The sequence below is a fragment of the Myotis daubentonii genome, chromosome 5, assembly GCF_963259705.1.
Source record: "Myotis daubentonii chromosome 5, mMyoDau2.1, whole genome shotgun sequence".
In the NCBI taxonomy this organism is placed as follows: domain Eukaryota; kingdom Metazoa; phylum Chordata; class Mammalia; order Chiroptera; family Vespertilionidae; genus Myotis; species Myotis daubentonii.
Genome location: NC_081844.1, coordinates 74,069,603 through 74,091,065, shown reverse-complemented (window position 1 = coordinate 74,091,065; position 21,463 = coordinate 74,069,603). Strand labels below are relative to the sequence as shown.

Below are 21,463 nucleotides of genomic sequence, written 5' to 3'. Positions count from 1 at the left end.
GGTGTGGAGCGCAGGCCAGGCAAATGATGCCGTTGTAGCTCCCTGACAACGAGCCTCCATCCCAGAAATAGTTAGAATCCCAGGATAAATGATTTTCCCATGGAGATTATGCTAACCTACAGAAAACTGAGCTAGAGCTACCAAGAACCACTACACAGAACTTCTTTGAAACAGTTCTAGATGAAGGGAGCCTTGACCCAGTCATGTTTGAAGAACCTACCTCCAGAATTTAAATGACAGATCAAAAGGGAAGCTTTCCTCACACCAAACGGAATCCTCCTCCTGGTTAACAGACTCCAGCCTCATGGCGTGTGTGCGTGAGTAACCACTGAGCCAGCGGGCAGACCTCACCAGGAGGTACCTGCAAGAACAATCTTCTCTGCCCAGCTCATCCCCACCCTGCCCCACTCTCAGAATGACACCCGCCCCCACTTCCCACCAAAAGAACACAGGCAGCCAAAGGCAGCTTGGGCAATACTTGATATACATCATACATTTATTAGTGAATATCCCTCTGAAATCAGCAACAATATTAAAAAAAATAATGATTGCACTACTTGGTCAAGCAGAACTAGCAACTTTCATTTTAAAAAAAGTACAAATCTGTTAAAAATTTCAATCAGTATACACATATATATATTACAACATACTAGTTATGTTAAATGCTACAAACCAATGTGAATCCAATGGAATGGAAAAAACCACACATTTAAGCTTTAAGAACCATTTTTTTCTCTATATATTAGCATTTTCTCAAATACATACATGGGGAAAATGAGGTAACTGTAAAATGTGCAAGGAACAGGCCCCCCAAATTACATATATTTATATGTGTGTGTATATATATATATGTATATGTAGTTACATATATATATATATATAAAACCCTTCTAACACAGAACACAGGTGCTGGGCCCAGCCAGGCTGGGGGATGCTGCCCACTGTCATGCCTAGGCCAGAAGTTGGTAAATAAGAGTAAACATTAACAAGCCCCCACCACAGGAAATCATTGGTAACATGGCATCTAGAGCAAGGTCAGCAAATCACAAACATCCTAAATAATTGTTTTATAAATCTTTTTTAAAATGATTTTTTAAAACATTGTTTCTCCTCCCACCCCCCTCAATAGCTGCTCATTGGAACCACTGTTGCAGCCTATACAATCCGAGAGCCTGTTCTGCCTGCCCCAGGAACCGCAGGGTTTTGGAAACCTTTGTTGGGGTGGGGAAGGGAGGGGCTGGAAAGGATGGTTCTCTGTGTAAAATACGTGGGGTTTTGACACTGCTATAAATATAGAAACATCACCTGGAGTTATATACAGTAAGACTTTGGGTTCTCCATGGGGGTGGGGCCAGGCTGATGGGGCCCCATGGCAGGCCGGGGAGGCGGGAGCCAGGGCCGCTGCGGGAGAACGAGGGTGGTTGGAGCATCCCTGAGGCAGCAGGCGCCAGGGGCTGCCTGCTAGGATGTGCCGGCCCCACACGCAGTTCGTTCTGGGCAGCAACCTCGGCTGAGGGCAGGACAGGAAAGGGACCAGGAGGGAGAGAGAGGGAAGCTCAGCCAGACCCTACGGGGGCCTCCCCCAGACCTTGGAGGGCAGGGCTCAGGATGGGAGGGGGCCCCTGAAGGTGAGGCCCATGCCCTCCCTGGTCCCTGTCCTCCTAGGACTTCCATGGAAGAGACGTGCCCCAGCGGGTGGGAGACAGGCCCTGGCTGGAGAGGGAGAAATGCCCTGAAAAGCAAACGGTCCCGGTAGGCTCTGGGGACGTGTGCAGTACAGTGCATGGCAGTTATCAGCTGAGCACAGACCCCTAACTCCGCTTGTGACCGCCGGCCGCCGGGCCCAGCCCCAGCCGCGCACATGCATGTGGACCAGGCGGCACCACTGGACCATTGCCTGCCCCCTGGGCACTCAGTCCTGGTTGGTCCCTAATACCCCCCATTTAACCAAAAGAAAACAAATTGTTTAAAAATCCACATCCCAAAATCCTACACACGATTTTGGGCCAAATGAATAAAGGAAAACTGCTACTCTTCACGTTCATGCAGAATGACAGAGGGGAAATCGGGCATGGGTCTGGACCCCGTCATTGCCAGGGAGCAGTGGCTGCCAGAACCTAGGCCACTCTCCCTGGCATAGCCCAGGCCCCACAGGGTATGTGCTGCCCAGGTTCAGGGCCTGTCCCCCCTGCACAGGAGGCTGCTGGATCCGAGGCCCTCTAGCCCGGAGGGTGTGGCTGGAATGTTGTGCCTGGGGTGAGGGTCCTCTGGGGAGCCAGACCCACCCCTCACAGCAGGCTGGGTAGGGCTGGCTGCCTGAGTCTGGGGTCAAACCCAGGCCCGGGTTTCAGGAAATGACCCTATGTCACTGTCTGTCCATGCCTGTCGGTGACACCTGGGGAGAGGGCATGCTATTTCAGTGCAGGAGACCAAGTGTCCCAGGACTGTGACCCCTTTGCCCATCCGGGGCCAAGGATCTCCACCAGCCACAATGGGGGCAAGACCCCGGGGTCCCAGTGCTGTCAAGAAAAGGAGACGGAACCGAGGGCCAACGGAAGGGAGACGGAATAGGGACACTCAGGCAGCTCCGTGGTGGGCGGACTGGCAGGCAGACTGGGGACGGAGTCTTTGGAGCTTGGCAAATGCAGGGGCTTATTGCAGGGGCTTCTCTTGGGCCTGACCCTGGCTCTGGATATACAGGTGGGAACAATGGGACAGGGCTGGGCCCTACCTCCCCATCCTCCCTGGGTCCTCCCCTTCCCCCCTGAGTTTCCAGAGCTTCGGGCAGGGTTCTCATGGGCAGCTGTGGGCCTCACTCAACTTCCCTGGGCACCTCGGAGGCGTCGGCCCGGCAAATGGGACACGTCCGGTTGGCCTGAGGGAGAAACAGCTGGCACGTCAGAGCCCGCTCGCACCTGTCCCCATCCCATCCCACCCAGGTCTGTCTGCTGCCTGGTGGGGAAGCAGCCCCCTGAATAAGCCAGAACTTCTGGATGATGAGGAGGGAAGCCCCCAAGCCCACCCTCCTCCCTCACCACGAGGACCACCCGGGAGCGGCCTGGGCTCCATTACCTTCAACCACTTGTCCACACACTTGGTGTGGAACTCGTGGTTGCAGGGGAGAACTCGGAGCAGCTGCCGCGCCTCGAAGTCGCTGAAGCAGACAACACACCTGGAGGAGGGCACAGAATGTCACCTCCACGCGGGGGCTGAGGGAAGGCTCATGGCAGAGCACGTGTCCTGCTCCCCTCCCCAGGAAAGGGTTCCCTGGCAACCCATCTGTGCTCGGCAGGAGGTGGGGCAGAGCACGCACAGCGTCTGCTCCGACTGATGGCTGTCTGGGTTGAAGCGGTAGGCTGGAAGCTGCTCGATGTCCGCTTTGGTGAGGCCTCGAGGCTTGGCATCTCCCAGCCGCTCCGCCAGGCTCAGCAGGGCCTGCAGACGGGCAGGAGGGGGGGTCAGCAGTGGCCTGAGCTGGAGGTCCCCAAGCCCCCACCTCCCAGGCCAGGGTTCCATGGGACCTCATAGTTCTCCAGCTCCACGTCATCCACATCGAGATCCAGGCTGATGGTGGGCCCCACTGCTGTGGGCGACATTGGCAGCATTGAGCTAGGGGAGACAGGTGCAGGGGTCGGGGGTCAAGGTCAGTAGGAACTGGGGCCCCAGTGTTTGCCCCAGGAGGCTGCAGGAGAGGAAAGCCCAGCTGGTGCGTGTGTGTGTGTGTGCGCGCGCGTGTGTGCATGTGTGTGGTCTGCTGGGGTGCAGATAACCTGAGAGGCCCCAGGACCCCACAGCTGCGTTTGTCTAACCACAGGAGGCCCCAGGAGAATAGAGCACCATGGCTCTGGGGGCAGATGTGCAGGTACTTACAGGAAGTAGGGCAGGAAGCTGGGATAATATGGCGGCGGGGGTGGTGGTGGTGGTGGTGGTGGTGGCGGCGGGGGCAGCGGCTGTTGCAGGCGGTATCTCTGGGTGCTCAGTCTCCGTGGCATCATGTGGGAATAGGGCTGTGAGAGGGTGACAGGTCAGCCAGTGTACCTGGCTCCCATCGCCCCAGAGCCTGGGAGTTGGGGGGTGCCACTCACCACACCGAAGGACAGCTCTTGGTGCAGTGGGTCGTGGGGCAGGTACTGCAGGGGCACAGATGGGGAGAGGGCCGGGCCTGGGGCCGAGGTGGAGTAGGTGAAGCTCCCCAGGGGGTACTGATCCCCCCGAAGGTCCACGTCGTTGTCCAGCCGCTGCAGGGGCTATAAGAGGCAGGGGTGGGTCAGCTGAAGCCAGTGACAGGGAAACCCCTGCCCCCCATGCCACCTCCTCTAGCATCGGCCCCATCGCCCAGACTCACCATACGTGGGTGCTGGGTCTGCAGCGATATAAACTGCCCCAGAGGCGCCATGTGAGCAGGCTGGGGGTGTGGGGCTGGCGGTGGGGGGTGCAGGATGTAGTGGTCACTGGAGATGAGGTGGGGGTAGGCCTGATAGGGCACAGGGAGCTGCTGCATGGTGCACGCCTGGATCAGCTGCCGAGAGAGGGGGCAAGAGCTGGAAAATGTTCTTCTGGGCTGGACCTATGCTTGTGGTGAGGGCCAGGGGCCATCCCATATAGCAACAGGCCCCCACTGAAGCGCTCTGGACCGACTGCCGGTTCCTGGCCTAGGCCACCCAGGCAGGACACAACACTCTTAAGGCCCACAGTTACTACCCCAAACGGGCTCTGTTGAGAGGCTAGGTAGAGCATCTGGGGGCTCCCACTGGCAGGCACTGGGGTACAGGGTTGTGGTCGAGCCAGGGAGGTACCGACAACCTGCATGGTGTCATAAGCTTGGTGGTTCTGCCACGGGCCTTTGGGTGGGGTGGGGGTGGGGTGGGAGGTGGAGGCCCTCACTCACCGGGGGCGGGAGGCAGCACAGTGGGTAATGCTGCCCACTGAACATCACGGAGCATGCTGGGAGCTGTTGGGCACTGCAGGCAGGGATGTGCTGGCCTGAAGGCAAGGGGAAGGCTTGGGTCGTCACCGTGGTGACTGTGTAGGACAGAGGGACAGGTCCCTGGTGCACCTGTGGGTGGAGAGAAACCCGGGAATTGAAGGGAGGAAGCCCGGCCATGAAGCTGCCCCAGGTGAGAAAGTCCTGCCGGCCACGCCCTCTCTTCTCTAGCTGGGGCCTTCCCAGGTACAGACCTGGTTGCCCCCTGCCCCAAGTCCGAAGGGCAGAGAGCCTCTGGGAGCCTGGGAGGGGCTTCCAGCTCTACCACTCTTCCACGGTGTGGCCCCGGACTGGCCCTTCCCTTCTCTGGGCCTCAATTTACAACCTATAAAGCAGGGCTAAGAATGGCTCCCTAAACATGCAAGGAGTTAAGCAAAGGGAAGTCAGGGCTCTGTCACCTCTGTTTCACAGATGGGCTTGCCAGAGGCCGGGGGGCTGGAGAGGGGGTGTTCTGCCTACCTGCTCGTGGAGATCAACCATGAACGGGCTCTGTTGGGAGGCTGGGTGCAGCATTCGGGGGCTCCCGCCGGCAGGAGCCGAGGCTCGACGCTCCTCTACAAGGAGGTGTGGTGGTCGGGGCGGAGGCTGCTGGGAGGGTAAGCGCTCATCCTGGGCAGGCAGGCGGCCCTCTCGGCCAGGGCTGCACCACAGAGAGGAGGCCCGGGTAGGACTGAGGGGACACACTCATTCACAGAGCATGGAGAGGAGCCAAGGCCACTACCCACTGGGGAAGGAAGAAAGCTCAGGCCCGTGCCCGCCACCCCTGGCCCCTGTGCCCCGGCCCAAGCTGACAGCCCCAGTACCAGGAGCTCCAGGGACTGCAGGACTGGGAGGTTCCTTCCTACCTTCCCCGGAGCTGGGCCAGGGTGCTACCGGGTCCTGCAGACAATCGCCGCTGGCCCACAGGGGTGGAGGGTGGCCACCTAGTCACTGCCAGAGCCCATGGTCGCATCAGGGGTGGCAGAGGGGTGGAGGGGCTGGGCCCGGGCTCACAACCCTAGGAGTCAAAAAGAAAGAAACTGAAGCATAGAGAAGTGCAGCCACTTGTTCCATTAAGGGCCCGGGAGACAAAAATCAAACCTCTGTTGTCTGATTCTGGGGCCACCAATGTCCACCCCCACCCCTGTGCTCCCCAGGCACATGGACTCTGGGTGGGTCGAGCCCTCTTCTTGGCACTGGGGCTCAGAGCTGAGAGACGGGGTCGGGCTTGGCCTGCAAGGATCCCAGGCCTCAATCTTCTGCTCTCCAAAGTGAGCCCAAGCTCCCTCAGGGTGCAGCAGTTTCAGAGGGCCGACCAGCCGGCTCCTGGGCCAGGTGGCTCGGTAAGGCTCCTTTAGTGCAGGGCCCTCAGGCCACACTCAGGTGTGAGGCTCTAGCTCTGGTCCCCAGGCAGGCAAGGTTCCTGGGGGGACTCCAGCTTCCTCCCGTCCATCTAGTTGGCTCAGGGGGGATTCCAATCAGGCGTGGGGCCCAGTTTTCCTTCCACTATTGCCAGGTAAGAGGTTCTGACCCAGATCCTGCCCTTGGGGGCTCCCAGTCTGCCCCCAGGTGACAAGGTCCTACCCGGCCACCTTCCTTCCTTCCTTCTCTCGCTGGGGTCCATCTAGGTACAGACCTGGCTGTACCTGTTTCTTTCCATAACCCATTCCCACAGTGCCTACCCATGTGTGACTTCTTCAAAGAAGGTATTGTTTGCTCCATTTTACAGAAGAGAAAACTGAGGCTGAGAGAGAGGAAGGGACTTGCCCAAGTGTCAAGGCTGGGAGGTGGGCTGACCACAGCCCCTCACTGCCCCCTGCCCCCAAGGGAGGGGTCCGGCCCAAGGGCATCCCAGGAGGCGCTGAAAGAGGCCAGCCAGCTTGGTTGGTCAGGTAGGTCAGGAATGCAGCTGGGGGGGTGGGGGTGGGGCTCACACAGCCTCCAAGAGGGAGGTGGGGCTTGCTGAGAGAAAAAAAGAGGAAGCCAGAACCTAAGGGGGGAAGTTGTGTAGGAATGAGGTGTGGCAGGTCTGCGCCTTCCCTGGGAACTAGGGGTCCAGGTGGGACAAGTTAGGGGGACACTCATTAACTCCAGAGGCTGGGATGAGGCCCCGCAGGGAAAGCTTTGAAACCTGTCAGGCCCCACCGCTGAAGGCCTCTGCTGCTCCTGCCCCAGGAAGGCCCCCACCGCCCCTTCTCCATGTGACAAAACTCCCTAGAATCCTTGATACCTCCCTGTTGATACAGCCAGGAGCAGTGTACTGTCCCCTCAGCACCCGTTCCTTCCTGCCAACAGTGGCTAAACATTTCTTTTGTGAGGTCTTTGAAGCCCTGACTCTCAAAACGAACCTGCAAGCAAGGCTCTTCTCCAGCTGACAGGACAGCGTCCTGCCAAGGCCACCCCAGGAAGAGGCTGGAATTCACGCCTCCTGCTACTGGCCGGCCTCGTGTGGTAATAATGCACGCCGGAGACCTGACCATCCAGGGCCAAGGCCAGTCTGGTGTCGTGAAGCTAGTGCCAATAATTCAAAATTGGGAGGCTACATGATTCCGGCCTTTGGATGGTCAGGGGCCAGAAAATCTGGCTCCACTGGTCCCTCATTTATGCTTGGCCCCCCCTTACTTGGAGCATGAGTCACCCCAGGAACACTCCCCACCACAGGTGACCGACCGGGTTTGCGATCCCTGGTGTGGGTAAAGTACACACCCTCACACATGCGTATAAATACCCCACCTCCCTGGTTCCCACTGACAATCTAGCCTTGCAAGCCAGGCCGAGAGACTCAGTGGAAACCTCCAAATAACGGAAACAACAGGCCCCTGGACTCCTGGGTCAGAGTCGTTACAGGGCTGGGGAACAAGGGCAGCTAGATTTTGTACCAAATTCCCCAGCAGTTTCTACAACACAGATAGGTTTGGGAACCTCAGCTCTCACTGACTTCAGAGATGCTGGGAGCCCAGTCCCACTGATAAAGAAAATCAACAGTAACTACAGTACTCCCCGCGTGTCTGTCATCTTGACCAGTCCTTACTGCAACCCTCAGAAGTAGGGACAGTGAAGCTCCAAGAGGTGAGGTCCAAGGCCAGTCGGCTGGCGTTGTAAGTGCACTGGGACACGACCCAGGCAGTGGCCTCCACGGTTACTCTTGTGGGAGGCTGTGTCGCTGAAGTCTGGGCAGTGTCAAGGCTCAGGGGTGCTGCCGAGTACCCAGAGCAGCAGACAGAAGGGGCTCTAACTGTGGACACAGGACACCCTGACTTCTGAAGCCAGGTCTTAGGCATTTCACTTCTCCTCTCTGAAACTCAGCTTCTTCATCTGTAAAGTGGGAACAGCCTAATGACCACCTCCAGTGGACTGGCAAGTGCTGCTCACAGGCCCTGGTAAGAGTGGTCTGTAAAGCTCAGGTGTGAACAATCACTATCTATATATATATGTAAAGGCCTAAGCGACCATTACGACCGGTCACTATGACATGCACTGACCACCGGGAGGCAGACCCTCAACGCAGGAGCTACCTCCTGGTGGTCAGTGCGCTCCCACAGTGGGAGCAGCGAGGCACCTCGCCCGGACTCAGGGGGCTCAGGGTTCCTCCCCGCCCCCTACCGCTCTATGCACTACTGCACACTGCTACATCCCTCGGGGGATGTTGGACTGCCTGTGCAGATTGCAGTCTGACATCCTCTAAGGCAGTGGTTCTCAACCTTCCTAATGCCGCAACCCTTTAATACAGTTCCTCATGTTGTGGTGACCCCCAACCATAAAATTGCTTTTGTTGCTACTTCCTAACGGTAATTTTGCTACTGTTATGAATCGTAATGTAAGTATCTGATATGCAGGATGTATTTTCATTGTTACAAATTGAACCTAATTAAAGCATAGTGATTAATCACAAAAACAGCATGTAATTATATATGTGTTTTCCGATGGTCTTAGGCGACCCCTGTGAAACGGTCGTTCGACCCCCAAAGGGGTCGCGACCCACAGGTTGAGAACCGCTGCTCTAAGGGGTCCCAGATTGCAAGAGGGTGCAGGCCAGGCTGAGGGACCCCCCACCAGTGCACGAATCCATGCACTGGGCCTCTAGTTAGAAAATAATAGAGGCTGACCTCCACTCCACCCTCCAAGCAGAAATCAGGGGCCACTTCAAGCTCTGCAGGTGGTAGCTGGGAAATATGCCTCCCTAGGGAATACCCCTGCTGATAATCGAGGGGCCCCTGATTCCCAAAGTCCTACTAGGAACAGAGGCAGCAAAGAGGGGACACACCCACTTCATAGTTGAAGAAACTGAGACCCAAAGAAAGGAAGTAACTTGCTTTGAGCTACAAAGCCAGAAAGGGACAAATTTGGTCATGGCTGAGTCCCTGGGCCCAGATTCCTTCAATCCCCGACCCAGTTGCATCAGTAACCCTAAAAACCACCTAATCCCAACTCTCTATTCCAGGCCCTACAGATCGGGAGAGCTTTCTTGAAGGGGCCTGTGACTTGCCCTATTGTGAAGAGAAAGAGAAGTGAGAGGGGCTTACTTAGATTGAGAGCTAGCAACTTGCTCAAGGTCAACAGCAAGGGTGGCCCCCCAAACTGCTCTGCCTTCCCACACTCCTCTGCTGTCCTCTCAGTGAGGTCTGTGCAAACGGATCTTGAGGGTCCCATCCCTACCCCCACTCTTGCCTGGAACCAGGTACCACACCTTGCCTCCATGCCCACCCCTACCTGCCATGCCCTAGCAGCTACCCCCATCTGGGTCTAGGGAGTCCCTTCCATGTCCTGTCACTGGGGCCCAGGTGCCGTTTTGCAGATTAAGCAAAGTCAGCCTGAAAGCTTGAGTTAACCAAGCAAGATGAGAAGCCTCCAGCCCGGACTCCTAGGGTGACCTTGCGCAAGGAAATCTCTTCGCTTCTGTGAGACTCAGTTGCCACAGCTGTGAAACGGGGATGGAAAGCTCTCCCTCCCAGAGTGCCCAAATGAAATCAGACGGCACAGGATGCAAGAATCCAGGCGGTCACATTAGGGGGGTAGGAAACCGGTGTCCCTGAGCGGCAGCCCCCCCCAACGCGGGCCAGGTGCAGGCTGCGGGGCGATGGGAAGCGTCCTCAGCTACCCCTCCCAGGGATGGGATGTCAAGGTGCGGACCGCCGCCCGGAGAGGGGACTCCCTCGCCTCCATCTCACTCCTTTGTGCCGCGCTCGGAAGGACGAGGGGGCGGGAGGCCAGACTGCGGCGTCTGAGCAAGAGCGCTGTGACTTTAAGAGTCGAGGATCCCGGACCATGTGCTCCGCGTGAGACAAAAGCAACAACAAAGGAAGTGGCGGCGGCGGCAGGGGGAGGGGGCGGCTCCTTCCTCTCCAACCGCAGCGCTCAGACTCCGGAGAAGGGAGACTCGTCCAGGCATTGGGGCTCTCGGGGAGGGGGTGTTTCTGATCTTAGAGGTCTCGCTGCCCCCCGCCGGACCGCCCGTGATTAACCCCTGCGGAGCCAGCTATCTCACTGCCCCCAGTCCCAGGGGAGCGGGCAGCAGTTCTCAGGGATGCGGAAATCGGGAGTTGGGGGCTCTGGCCCCGACTCACCTTCAGCCTCCTGGACACACGTTGATTCCTTTGTTCCCGATCTGGGGCGGCCAAGCCGGGCAAGGGGGCGGTGATGGGGTGGGGGGGTCTGCCCGGACCCTTTAAGAGCCCCCGCCCTGCGGAGCAATGTGCTCCCTCCCCACCCCGGTCCGGGAGCAGTCGGCTCCTTCCGGGGCCCTCTCTCTTTGTTGTCCGTCCGCTGGCGTCTGCCTCGCGCGGCCCACGCGCGCTCAGCCTCTCTCAGCCCAGGCCCTCCGGCACTGAGAGGCGGCGCAGGACGCGGCAGGTTTGCGCAGCTGCCGGCGGCTGGCCCTTTAAGAACTGTCCGTGGCGCCAGCGGAATGTAACAAACCCAACATTTGATTCACAACATTCGAAGCGGCGGGGTCGCGCGCGGGGCGGGAGGGGGCCTCGCGGGGGCGCGCCGGGAGGCTCGGGCAAACAGTAGCAGGCAGCTGCCCGCGGCAGCCCCGCCCCAAGCTGCGAGCTCCGCCCCGCTGGGGCCCCGAGAGGCAATCACTCGCCGCGACTAGGCACGTGATGAATGGGCCGCCATCTTGATAAATTAAATAAAAAAAGACTTCTCGCTCTCACCAACGCTCTTAAAGTGACCGCTGCCATCACAGGCAAGGGGCGGGGCCACCGGGCTAAAGATCAGAGACTCGGAGATGGGCAAGACCAATCAGCTGCAACTCGAACTTGCTATGCAAACTCGCGAGCCAGTCGCGCCTCTGAGGCTGGTTCCCTGTTGGAAAAATGGGTCCCGCCGACAGAACCACGGCTCAGACTTACTGTCATGATTCCTTCCTCGGAGACAGGGCACCATCTGGGACACTGAATTGTAACGGGACCGATCTTCGACCAGGCTGAGGCGTCCTCTTAGGCCAGTCCAAGTGGTTAGGAAAGCCCTACAGTCTTGGGCCAGCAACCTCCCCAGATATGACGTCAGCCCCGAGCTACTGCGCTGCGATGACATCATGGTCTGGCTTCCCCGCATCTTTTAAAACTACACGGCGGCTTTAAAAAGCTGGGACGGCCTGCATTTGCCTAACGGACCAATAGCCGGCAACCCATGTAAATAAGTTAGCGCCTGGCCTGCAGGGGGATTGGTCCCGCGCGCGCTGACGTCACAGGGACATTTTTAACCGCCCCGCCCCCAGCACGGTCGGGGCGGGGGGTGGGGGGGAAGGGGCGGGTAACAATTAGAAGCTCAAGCGGCAGTCGTGGGCGCTCCAGCTGCTTCTTGCCTAGGGGCGTTGGGAAACAAAGCCCCACTAAGTCTTTAGTTTCCGCCTGCACTCCCAGAAGCTAGCCAGGAGACAGAGGGATAGCCTGCCCATTTTACAGATGGGCAAAGAGGGGCGAACCGACCCTGGGTCACACAGCCAGGGAAGTGTGGCTGAGCAGGTGTATTTGAAACTAAGCCAAAGCCAAGCTTTTCCCTTTGTTTGGATGCCTTCTCCAGGCAGACATACAAAGTGGGATACTACCTCCATATTGATTATTTAAAGGGAAAAAATCAGTAATACCCTTAATATCCAAGAGCTGGGAACAGGCCCAATAATGGTGTATGAAAAAGAAGAAAAAAGATAAAAACAACAAAACAAAAAAAGAATGGTGTATGTATATAATCAATAACTGACTCCCCTGTATGGTGCTCCACTGACATTGGGCGAACTCCAAGAAAGCCCTAAGAGATGCCAGAGCAAAATCATAATGTGTGGTGGGCTATGGGGTGGGGGGTGGGGGCAGCTGGGGGTGGTGCAATTCCCTATGCTTTTTTGGTATACTTCAAAATCTTAAATTAAAAAATGAAAATTGAAAGCAAGATGCTGAACAGGGTATAATAATATATTTTAAAATTAGATATATACAATATCTGCAGAATATATCTGGAAGGATATACAGGAAATTGACAATTGTCCTCAGGGAGAACTAGAAGAGACCACTGGGTCAGGAGGATAGACTTACTTATGCTTTTGTACATGTGCTCTTTTATTTTTTTAAATATTTTTTAAAAATTGATTTTTTGAGAGAGGAAGGGAGAGGGAGAGAAACATTGATGTGAGAGCAAAACATCAATTGGCTACCTTCTGCACACCCCCTACTGGGGATCGAGCCAGCAACTTGTCCCATGCAACCTTTCGGTGCATGGGATGTCACCCAACCAACTGAGTGACGCTGACCAGGGCTACACTTGCTCTCTTTAAAAAAAACCCTATACAGTATAACCGACAGAAACGTCTAAAGAAAATTACTGTCAAAGAATATGTTTTTAGACTTTTAAAGCCATAAAGACTTCTGATCCCTTAGAGTCAGAAATCCCCCTTTAGGAAAGGTAGTCAATGGAAAAACCCAGAAGTTTGGGGAACAAACATGTTTATCGAAGTGTTGTTTAGCATTGTGGATGTGAAGCCAGCAACACAATGACTGAAGATGGTACTGTCTGCAGATCTCTAAGCACAGGAGATCAAGTTCATGATGCATTACTACAGAAGATACCTAAAAAGCCAACTCTCTCCATCACAGTTAACAGTGTGCTCTGAGTTCCTCAATACACAGCACAACTGTCATCGCATTGTGTCAGGATGGCAGAAAGCTATCTCCTGGGGACTCCCCCTACCCTAGCCCACACTGGGTTGTAAAGGTCCAAGGGAGGGGCTCTGGGTTTGACTTTCACCCTGTTTTCCCCAGGGCCATAGGCCAATAACATGTCTCCCTCTAACTTGAAAAACTTTCCTGAGTGTATGCAGAATCACTCTGGAGCTAGTGGGAAAGAGGCTCAATTTTACCAGATTTTCCAGAGAAGCCAGAAATCTGGATTCTCCTATGAAATCCCTTCTCAGGTTCAATGACAAATCTTATGCTTTGGAACCCCATGGTGGGGATGTGGCCACACACCTCTTGCATCCCTCATTCTCATCAGCCCACCCCACACACTTGAAGGCCAGTTCTGCTACTTTCGTCATACAGATGAGGAAGGTGGCTTAGGAAATAACTCCCCTTGCCATGGATCCCGGAAGTATGGCCCAGTGGGTTCCAGAAACCATAGGTGGGGGTGGCTCACCCTTGCCCAGGCATCTGCCATGAGGTTCTGTGGAGAAATTTGGGTTCAAGGGTCTCCTGCATGGTCTGGGCAAGTCCAGTTCTGGCCATTGGTTCACTGGTTTTTCCAATGACCTAAGAGCTAGGCACCAGCATTCACTCAGGGGAGAAGGACCATGACTCACCTACCATCATACAACTATCAAGGGGTAAATCTGGGACCACATGCTAATCTCACTTTAAGTATGCTTCATGCCACTCAAATGCCAACACAGGGTTCCCAAGGGCTGTTCAATAAAAGCACAGAAGTCCTGGGGCAGGAAGAGAGACCTTGGAGGATCAGAGACTAGTGGGTGGCTCCGGATCACAGGGTGAGTAAGCGGCTGAGGGACTCAATCCTGAGAGCTCCAAGTGCAAAACCCTGGATGCTACATTCCAGCTTCCACCCCCAGGCCTCCTCCGCAGAGGATGGGAGGGATTCTACTTGGGCAGGAAGAAGGCAGGGTCATCTGTTCCTGCTGGGGCCATGCACTGCTCCATTGGCCTATCCAAGAGCCTGGATAGCTGGCTGCCACCCCCCACCTCCCTCAGGGTCAGGAAGTACCCTACTCCTTCCTCCCAAGGCTCCTCAAACCCTCCAAAGAGGCAGACGCAGAACAGAGAGATTAAGGAGCCATCCAGGGACACACAGCACAGTCTGGTAGAGCCAGCTCAGGGCAGGTCTGAATACACCACCCTCACATCTGAACCCCAAACTTTGACTCACCTAAAAAAGAAGCACCCTTGTGCAGATGGGCGGGGGGTGGGGGGGGGAGTGTCTGTAAAGGTGTCACCAGGTTTGGGGCTCAAGTCTGCAGCACTCTTGCCCATCTTTAAAACCGTGGGTCATTTATTTGGCCTCTCTCTGCCTCAGTCTCCCACTTGTAAAATCAGGACATCGATAACACTAGTGACAGATGACATTTACTGAGCACTTAGTATGTGCCAACAACAATGTTGTGCATTTCCTAGAGGATACTGAGGAGGCATTAAACCCAGAACCTCTGAAGCCAGCCTGTGTGGGCTTGGACCCCAGCTTTGCCTATTTGCTCTATGACCTTGAGGAAGTCACCACCTCTATGAGGCTCAGTTTGACGAGGTGTAAAGTGGGGTGAGAGTACACACCTTAGAGAGCCAATAGCAGCTCTCTCTCACTGTGTGCATCTCTGAGGTACCTGCCTGACTTTCTAGGTCTGGGTCTGCGCTTGGGTGTGAGAGCTTTGTGGGTATGATGCTGGGAGCGGCTCTCCTTTCTGACTTCCTCTTCCCTGAAGCTCTCACCACTGGAAACCCCAGGGTCTGCAGAGGAGGGAGCAGGTACCATCACCACATCATCTAGAGATGCAAACCGGAGGCTACAGGACTGCGGCGCATAGCAGATCCAGGGAGATTGAGTCCAACCAAATTTCTGCCACCCCCCTCCTGCCCACACCGCCCTCCCAACCTCCAGCACCAGCTCGACTTGGGCTTAGTGGCCCTCGGGCAACGGGAGCTGTGTGACCTTGGACAAAGACTCTCTGGATCCCCCCAACATCCTGAAAGCAGTAACGACGGCACTGCGGTGCAGTGATCTGTTCCCCAGACTCGCAGCCACTCCAGGGCAGGCCCCAGGACGCTCTGGCTCCCCAGGGGCTGGCACAAGGAACGCTAGTAAAAGAGAACGGACGCGACGAGGCCATGGGTTGCAGCTCTCTATCCCAGACTCGGCCCTAGATGAAGGTTAGGACCAGCCGGGGGTTACAATCGGGGCATGCGCGGGGTGCAGGGCACGCTGGGACTTGTAGTTCCCAGGGGCACCCTTGGCCCTAGCGGGCGGGTTGCTGAGAGGAGCAGCTCTGGCTCAGGGTCCCGGGACAGGGAGCTTTGGCCCTGCGGATGCAGGCAGAGGCCTCGCTGGAAGAACTCGCGCTACTCTCCCAGCCCGTTGCCGCCCCCTATCGCTCCGTCCTCGCGGTCCCTGCGGCTGGGACGCAGGGTCCCGGCTGGGCGTTACCTGGGGCCAAGGCGGGGCTCCACCCCCACCGGGCGGCCGGCGCGTCGCTCCAGCTGCAGCCCGGGGTCCCGGTCCAGCTGCGGCACGAGCGCCGCCTGCCGCGGCCCCCCCTTTGGCCCCGCGCAGTGGAACTGTCCGCGGGCTTCACCATTGGGCGCGCGCGCGCGCACGCGCGGGGCCCACGCCGGCTGCGCAGCTTTCACCCCCACTCCCGCGCGCCTATGGAACTACCTGGTTGACACCAAGCGCGCGGGAGCGGGAGGTGGAAGGGGGCGGGACGGGGACAGGCCACGCCCACCCAGAGCCGGGCGGCTGGGGGCCTGCAAGAGCGGAGAGACCGGAGCCTGGCGTTCCAGCTGCCGCTGCTGTCCGCGTAACCTTGAACTAGTGACCGACGCCGTCTCTTCGTCTGTAAAGTTAATACGACTCCGTGGCCGCTCAAAGAGCCTTTGCTTCTCGGAGAGTTTGTCCCTCTGCCCCAGCCTCGGACGGGAGGTAGCGATCCATATATACAAAGAGCACTCTGGAGTCAGCAGAACTTGGTTCTCCCGTTTGGCCCATTTTTCTAGCCTCAGTTTCCTCATATGCGAAATGGGAGCCATAATACCTCCTTGGGGAAGTTGGGAGACGCCAGTGACAAGAGGAAGCGTATGCCCACACTAGACCAGCCTGGACCAGAGGATGGTTGGACGCCTGCTCAGGCCGGCCTTCCTGCGCCCCCGCGATGCCCCGCATCCTTGGGTGTATTAAGCCGAGCAAGAACTACAACTCCCAGCGTGCCCCACTCTGGCCCTGTCATGCCGTGAGTTGTAGTCCCTGAACACCTCCCCTCCCAGAGGGTGTCCCATGAGCCCCCCTTTTCTCAGCCCAGGACTTGGCTCCTCTGCTGATTAGGCCTGCTCCTTTGAGGCTAGCTTATTTTTCACTTCTTAAACTTATTATTTAAAATATACTTTTATTTATTTCAGAGAAGAAAGGAGAGGGACAAAGAGATAGAAACACCAATGATGAAAGAGAATCATCAATGGGCTGCCTCCTGCATGCCCTCCACTGGGGATTGAGTCTACAAACCCGGCATGTGCCCTGACTGGGAATCCAACCGTGACCTCGTGGTTCATAGGTGGATGCTTAACCACTGAGCCACAACGGCAGGGCTTGTCTATATATATATTTTAAAAGTCTAAGTGACCAAACGACTGGTCCACTGGTTGCTATGACCACCAGGGGACACTCAACGCACAGAATCTGGCGGAAACTGGCTATCTGACATCCCCCAAAGGGTCCCAGATTGTGAGAGGGCATAGGCCAGGCAGAGGGACCCCATTGGTGCATGAATCCATGCACTGGGCCTCTAGTTTATTATAATTATTTTTATATGAGAAAGTTTATTTAGAAAGTCACAGAGTTAGAATAAGTGAGCCATAGAAGAAATGGGCCCAGGAAACAAGTTACAAAGGCAAAAGAAGGGCCCTTGGAGTTTAGGAGAAAGAGAGAGGTGAGGAAAATGCGCCTATGGGGAGAGGGTGGGGAAAGGGCCCCGAGTGCTTCACAGAGAGAGCCTGGCCAACTTATTTATTTAATTTATTTTTTTTGAAGAGTTTTTTTAAAATATATATATATTTTTATTGATTTCAGAGCGCAAGAGAGAGAAATAGAAACATCAATGATGAGAGAGAATCTTTGATCGGCTGCCTCCTGCATGCCCCCAACTGGGCATCCAGCCCTCAACCCAGGCATGTGCTCTTGACCCTTGACCGGAATTGAACTCAGGACCTTTCAGTCCACAGGCCGACACTCTATCCACTGAGCAAAACCAGCTACGGCCCAACTTACTTCTTTTAAAGCTTTCATTTGTTGAGCTTTTACCACAAGCCAAACAATAGTCTAAGTGCTTAACATGAATTAACATAGGTATTCCTAAAATCTAACAACCCAGTGTGGGAATATTATTATTATTCCTGTTTTATAGATTTGAAAACTGTCGCTTCGTCAGGTGAGGGATCATGCTAGAAAGTGACAAGGCCCAGGATTTCTATTCAGTGGCTAGGAAGGAAGCCTGATGTATATCTGAATTGCTACGTCATGTGCATGCCATTCTATCACTTGCCCTGTGCTAAGTGCTTGGCTGTATTACTTGATTAATCTTTGTAACAGACCCTTGAATGGGTTCTGCTGTAGTGCCCATTTGTAGATGCAGGAGAGCCTGCTTTCTACCTCACTCTGGCTCATCCTTCAACAAACATGCATTTTTCTTTAAAAAAAAAAATAGAACTACATTAAGGCCTAATTTAGGGTATACTTTATACAGTAAAATGCACAAACCTTATGTATATAGCTTACTGAATTTTTCATAAATGTATATCTCCGTATAACTAAAACTCTGATCAAGAACCAGAACATTTTCTTCACTCTAGAAAGTTCCTTCTTGCCCTCTCCAAGTCCTCCAGACATGACTGTCGATCTGGTTCCTGTCACTGTACATTAGTTTTATGTGTTTAGGACTTCGTGTCAGTGGAATGGCTGGCTGCGTAAATGCTGCCTTCTTCTGCATGGTCTCATGGTTTTGAGATCCAACCTGTTGTATTAGCAGTCTGCCCCCGCCCCCAGACTTATTGCTATATAATTAACATATAACATTGTGTAAGTTTAAGCTGTACAATATAATGATTTGATACATGTATATATATGCAAAATGTATACTATAATAAGATCAGTGAACACATCCTTCACCGACATAATTACCATTTGTTGTGGTAGTGAGAACATTGAAGCTCTACTCTCATAGCAACTTTCAAATACAATATTGTTAAATTAGTAACGTTGCTGTCCATTAGACTCCTGGAACTTATTCATCTACAACTGAAAGTTTGTACCCTTTGACCAACATTTCCCCATTTCCCCCACACTCCAGCCCCTGACACCCACCATGCTACAATCTGTTTCTATGTATTCAACTTTTTAAAAGATTCCACATGTAAGTGAGGTCATGAAACATTTGTCTTTCTCTGGCTCATTTCACTTAGTATGATGCTCACCAGGTCCATCCATGTTGTCACAAATGACAGGATTTCCTTCTTTTTTATGGCTGAATAATACCCCACTCTATAGCACATTTTCTTTATCCATTCATTTGCCGATGGACACTTAAGTTATTTCCATGTCTTGCCTACCGTGAATAATGCTGCAGTGAACATAGGGGTATCTTTTTCTGCTGTTGTTAATCCTCACCCGAGAATATTTTTGCATTGATTTTTAGAGAGAGTGAAAGGGAGGGAGGGAGAGAGAGAGAAACATCAATGTGAGAGAGACACATCAATTAGTTGCCTACTGCATGCAGGATCGAACCTACAACCCAGTACATGCCCTTGACCAGGAATTGAACCCAAGACCCTTGAGTATGGCACGGGCCCCTTCTAACCACTGGGAAACATTGGCCAGGGCCATAGGGGTGTCTTTTAAAAAAATCACTGCATAGTATACTATTGTGTGAATGTATAGTAGTTTTTGAAACCTGATCCTCTGAACAAATGACTTCTGAGTTCCAGCCACCTTGGTCTTTCCCTTCTCCCAAGGGCCAGCTCTTTCCAGAATGGGGTTTTGGACATACTGTTCCCTCTGCCTGGTCTTCCTTTTCCCTCCTCTTGGCCTGGCTACTCTCCTCTCACACACAGTCTCCCTGTGTAGGGTCAGGGATGTGCACACCACCCCCGTCCCACCAGTGCCCAGTGCCCAGCACAGTGCCTGGCACAAAGTGAGCATGCCGATTGTTAAATGGACACAGAAGTGGCAGAGGGCTCAAGAGGGCATGTTTCATCTGGGAGCTCACCTACTGCGCTGAAGGAAAACAGCCCCGGGATTATGTTACTTCCCCATATCTTCCTCCTGGGAAACAGCTCAGAGATGGAGAGTGGCTTGCACACAGCCAGGCAGGGACAGAGCTGGACTGTGAGCCCAGGCCTGCCTGGCTGCTGCGCCTGCCTGTAATGGTGGTGGGAGTGATGTAAGAGTCCGAGGGAAGGCTCTGGTGGCGGGTTGGCTGTCCTAGAGCAGAGAGAGGGAGTGGGGTCTAGTGCTCCCAGAATCCAAGCCCAGTGGAAGCGGCCAAGGCAGCTCTCAACTCAATACAACACGTCCACTTGGGGCCATGGAATGGTGGCCATGAGAGGAGGTGAGCTCTCCATCACTGGAAGTGTGCAAGCTGTGGCAGAACAGCCCCTTGGAAGGGCATGCTTTAGAGAGAATGTGTGCACTGGGAAGGGGCTCAGGGGTCTGGGTGGTGGGAAGGGGTTGATCTCTCGGATCCCCAAGTTCTTTCTAGGGTGGGAGGCTATGAGCCTCTGACACAAGGGGCTGTTCTTGGGCTGGTCCCTTGACTAGAACAGAGCAGTGAAGGAATTTTGTACTCTGCCAAGCCATGTGCAACACGGAGGGATGACTAGGAAGTTGAGGAGGGGCTGGACACATTTGCAGCAAAGAGCCACCCTCAGTGTGGACCCTCCAGGTGGCTCTGAAGCCGTGCACTCTCTGTGTGTGTGTGTGGGGGGGTCTCCATATTGCTGATGAGTGGGGCTCAGAGAGGAATGGCTTGGTCAATGTGATGCAGCTAGGGACAAGTGAGGACTTGATTTTAACTCCATCAATTTCTGAACACATAGCGGGTGCACATAGCAAAGACAGGAAGTAAGATTTTTGTTCCAAATTTTAAAAACCACACACTTAAGTCAGTGGTTACAAAGCAAGGCTGATATGCATCCGAATCACTTCCTCATACATGGCTCTCTATTTCTTGCCTGACTACATTACTTGATCAAAACCTCGACTAATTGAGCTGGGTTCTACTGTTATTCCCATTCTACAGATGAAAACATTGAGGCTCGGAGAGATGAGCTGACTTGTCCATGGCCGTTAGTTGGTATGGAATGGGGAGGGGATTAGGACCCAGGTTATCTAAATCCACATCCTGGCCTCTTAGGCCCCCCCCCCCGCCCCCTTTTGGCGGGCCACTTGCCGCTCCCTGCAGTGACCCTGGGCCTGGGCCTGAGCTTCTTAGATGCGATCTGGCAGGCAGACAGATGCCCCTTTCGATTGTGTGTGTGTGTGGGGGGGGGGGGGTGGGGGGGCACCATCTATCCACACCTGATGGCTCATCCAGATGCTGTCCAAAGGTCTGTGCAGGCCGGGACACACCCTCTGGGGGCCAGAGCAGTGACTCAGAGCTATTGGCCCCATCAGTCAGCACGGGGGGAGGAGAGGAGAGCAGGGAGTGGACAGAGACACAGGCTGACTCCCTTGCTCTGGGACAGACCTGGAGCCTGGAGTGGAGTCACCTTCCCGTCCTGCTACCAGTTAGGCCACCAGCCATCCGCCCACTTCCAAACACTAATAATTTCCTGGACTTTACTCTGGGTTGGGCACTGTGTCCGTGACTTCATTTCATCCTCACCACCAACTTCTGAGGTAGGTTTACCCACAATGTCCAGATTGCGGCAACAGGGAGGTTCTGTAACTTGTCCCACCACCACTGAAGGCAGGCCCTGGTCCCTGAGCTGCCTTCTGAACAAGTGCCTTGTAACAGTCATATCTAGAGCCGCCCACCTCTGCAGCATCCTCTCCTCGGAGACACATAGAAGCCACCTCTCAGGCATCAGAGCTCAGGATTGCCCCACAGCTCCCAGATCCTGCTGTGTTTTCGCTCTCTCTCTCTCTCTTTTTTTAATGGATGGACTGAATGGATCCCGTTTCTCTTTCCTGCCTATTGGAAAGCTTGGAATTCGATTCATGGCCCACCTCTGACAATTACCCAAAACTTAAGGGCAAATATTTAAATATTTTGAGAATTCTATTCAGGCCTAGGTTCGC

The 21,463-nt window shown here is 54.6% G+C and overlaps 1 protein-coding gene across 4 annotated transcripts; it reads right to left on the bottom strand.

The window, feature by feature from the left end:
* Nucleotides 1–467: 467 nt before the first annotated feature.
* RNF44 (ring finger protein 44) lies at nt 468–15,817 on the bottom strand. Of its 4 annotated transcripts, none has more exons than XM_059698237.1 (11): nt 15,605–15,817; nt 5,830–5,981; nt 5,444–5,708; nt 4,889–5,056; nt 4,346–4,519; nt 4,086–4,247; nt 3,871–4,007; nt 3,522–3,609; nt 3,314–3,435; nt 3,073–3,172; nt 468–2,875 (listed from the first exon to the last, which is right to left on the bottom strand). In XM_059698237.1, the coding sequence occupies exons 3-11, from the start codon at nt 5,495–5,497 to the stop codon at nt 2,813–2,815; spliced, it is 1,068 nt and encodes a 355-aa protein (XP_059554220.1). In that variant the 5' UTR covers nt 5,498–5,708; nt 5,830–5,981; nt 15,605–15,817; the 3' UTR covers nt 468–2,812. The 4 variants fall into 4 exon arrangements, with proteins under 4 accessions (XP_059554220.1, XP_059554219.1, XP_059554217.1 ...); XM_059698236.1 differs by having other exon boundaries at nt 5,444–5,569; XM_059698234.1 differs by lacking the exon at nt 15,605–15,817 and adding an exon at nt 11,320–11,539 and having other exon boundaries at nt 5,444–5,654.
* Between the last annotated feature and the right edge of the window lie 5,646 nt (nt 15,818–21,463).

Coding starts and splice junctions, on each gene's coding strand:
- RNF44 (XM_059698234.1), bottom strand. Junction 4,248..4,345: donor AGACCCAGCACCCACGTATG/GTGAGTCTGGGC, acceptor TGCCTCTTATAG/CCCCTGCAGCGGCTGGACAA. Junction 4,008..4,085: donor AAGAGCTGTCCTTCGGTGTG/GTGAGTGGCACC, acceptor ACCCTCTCACAG/CCCTATTCCCACATGATGCC.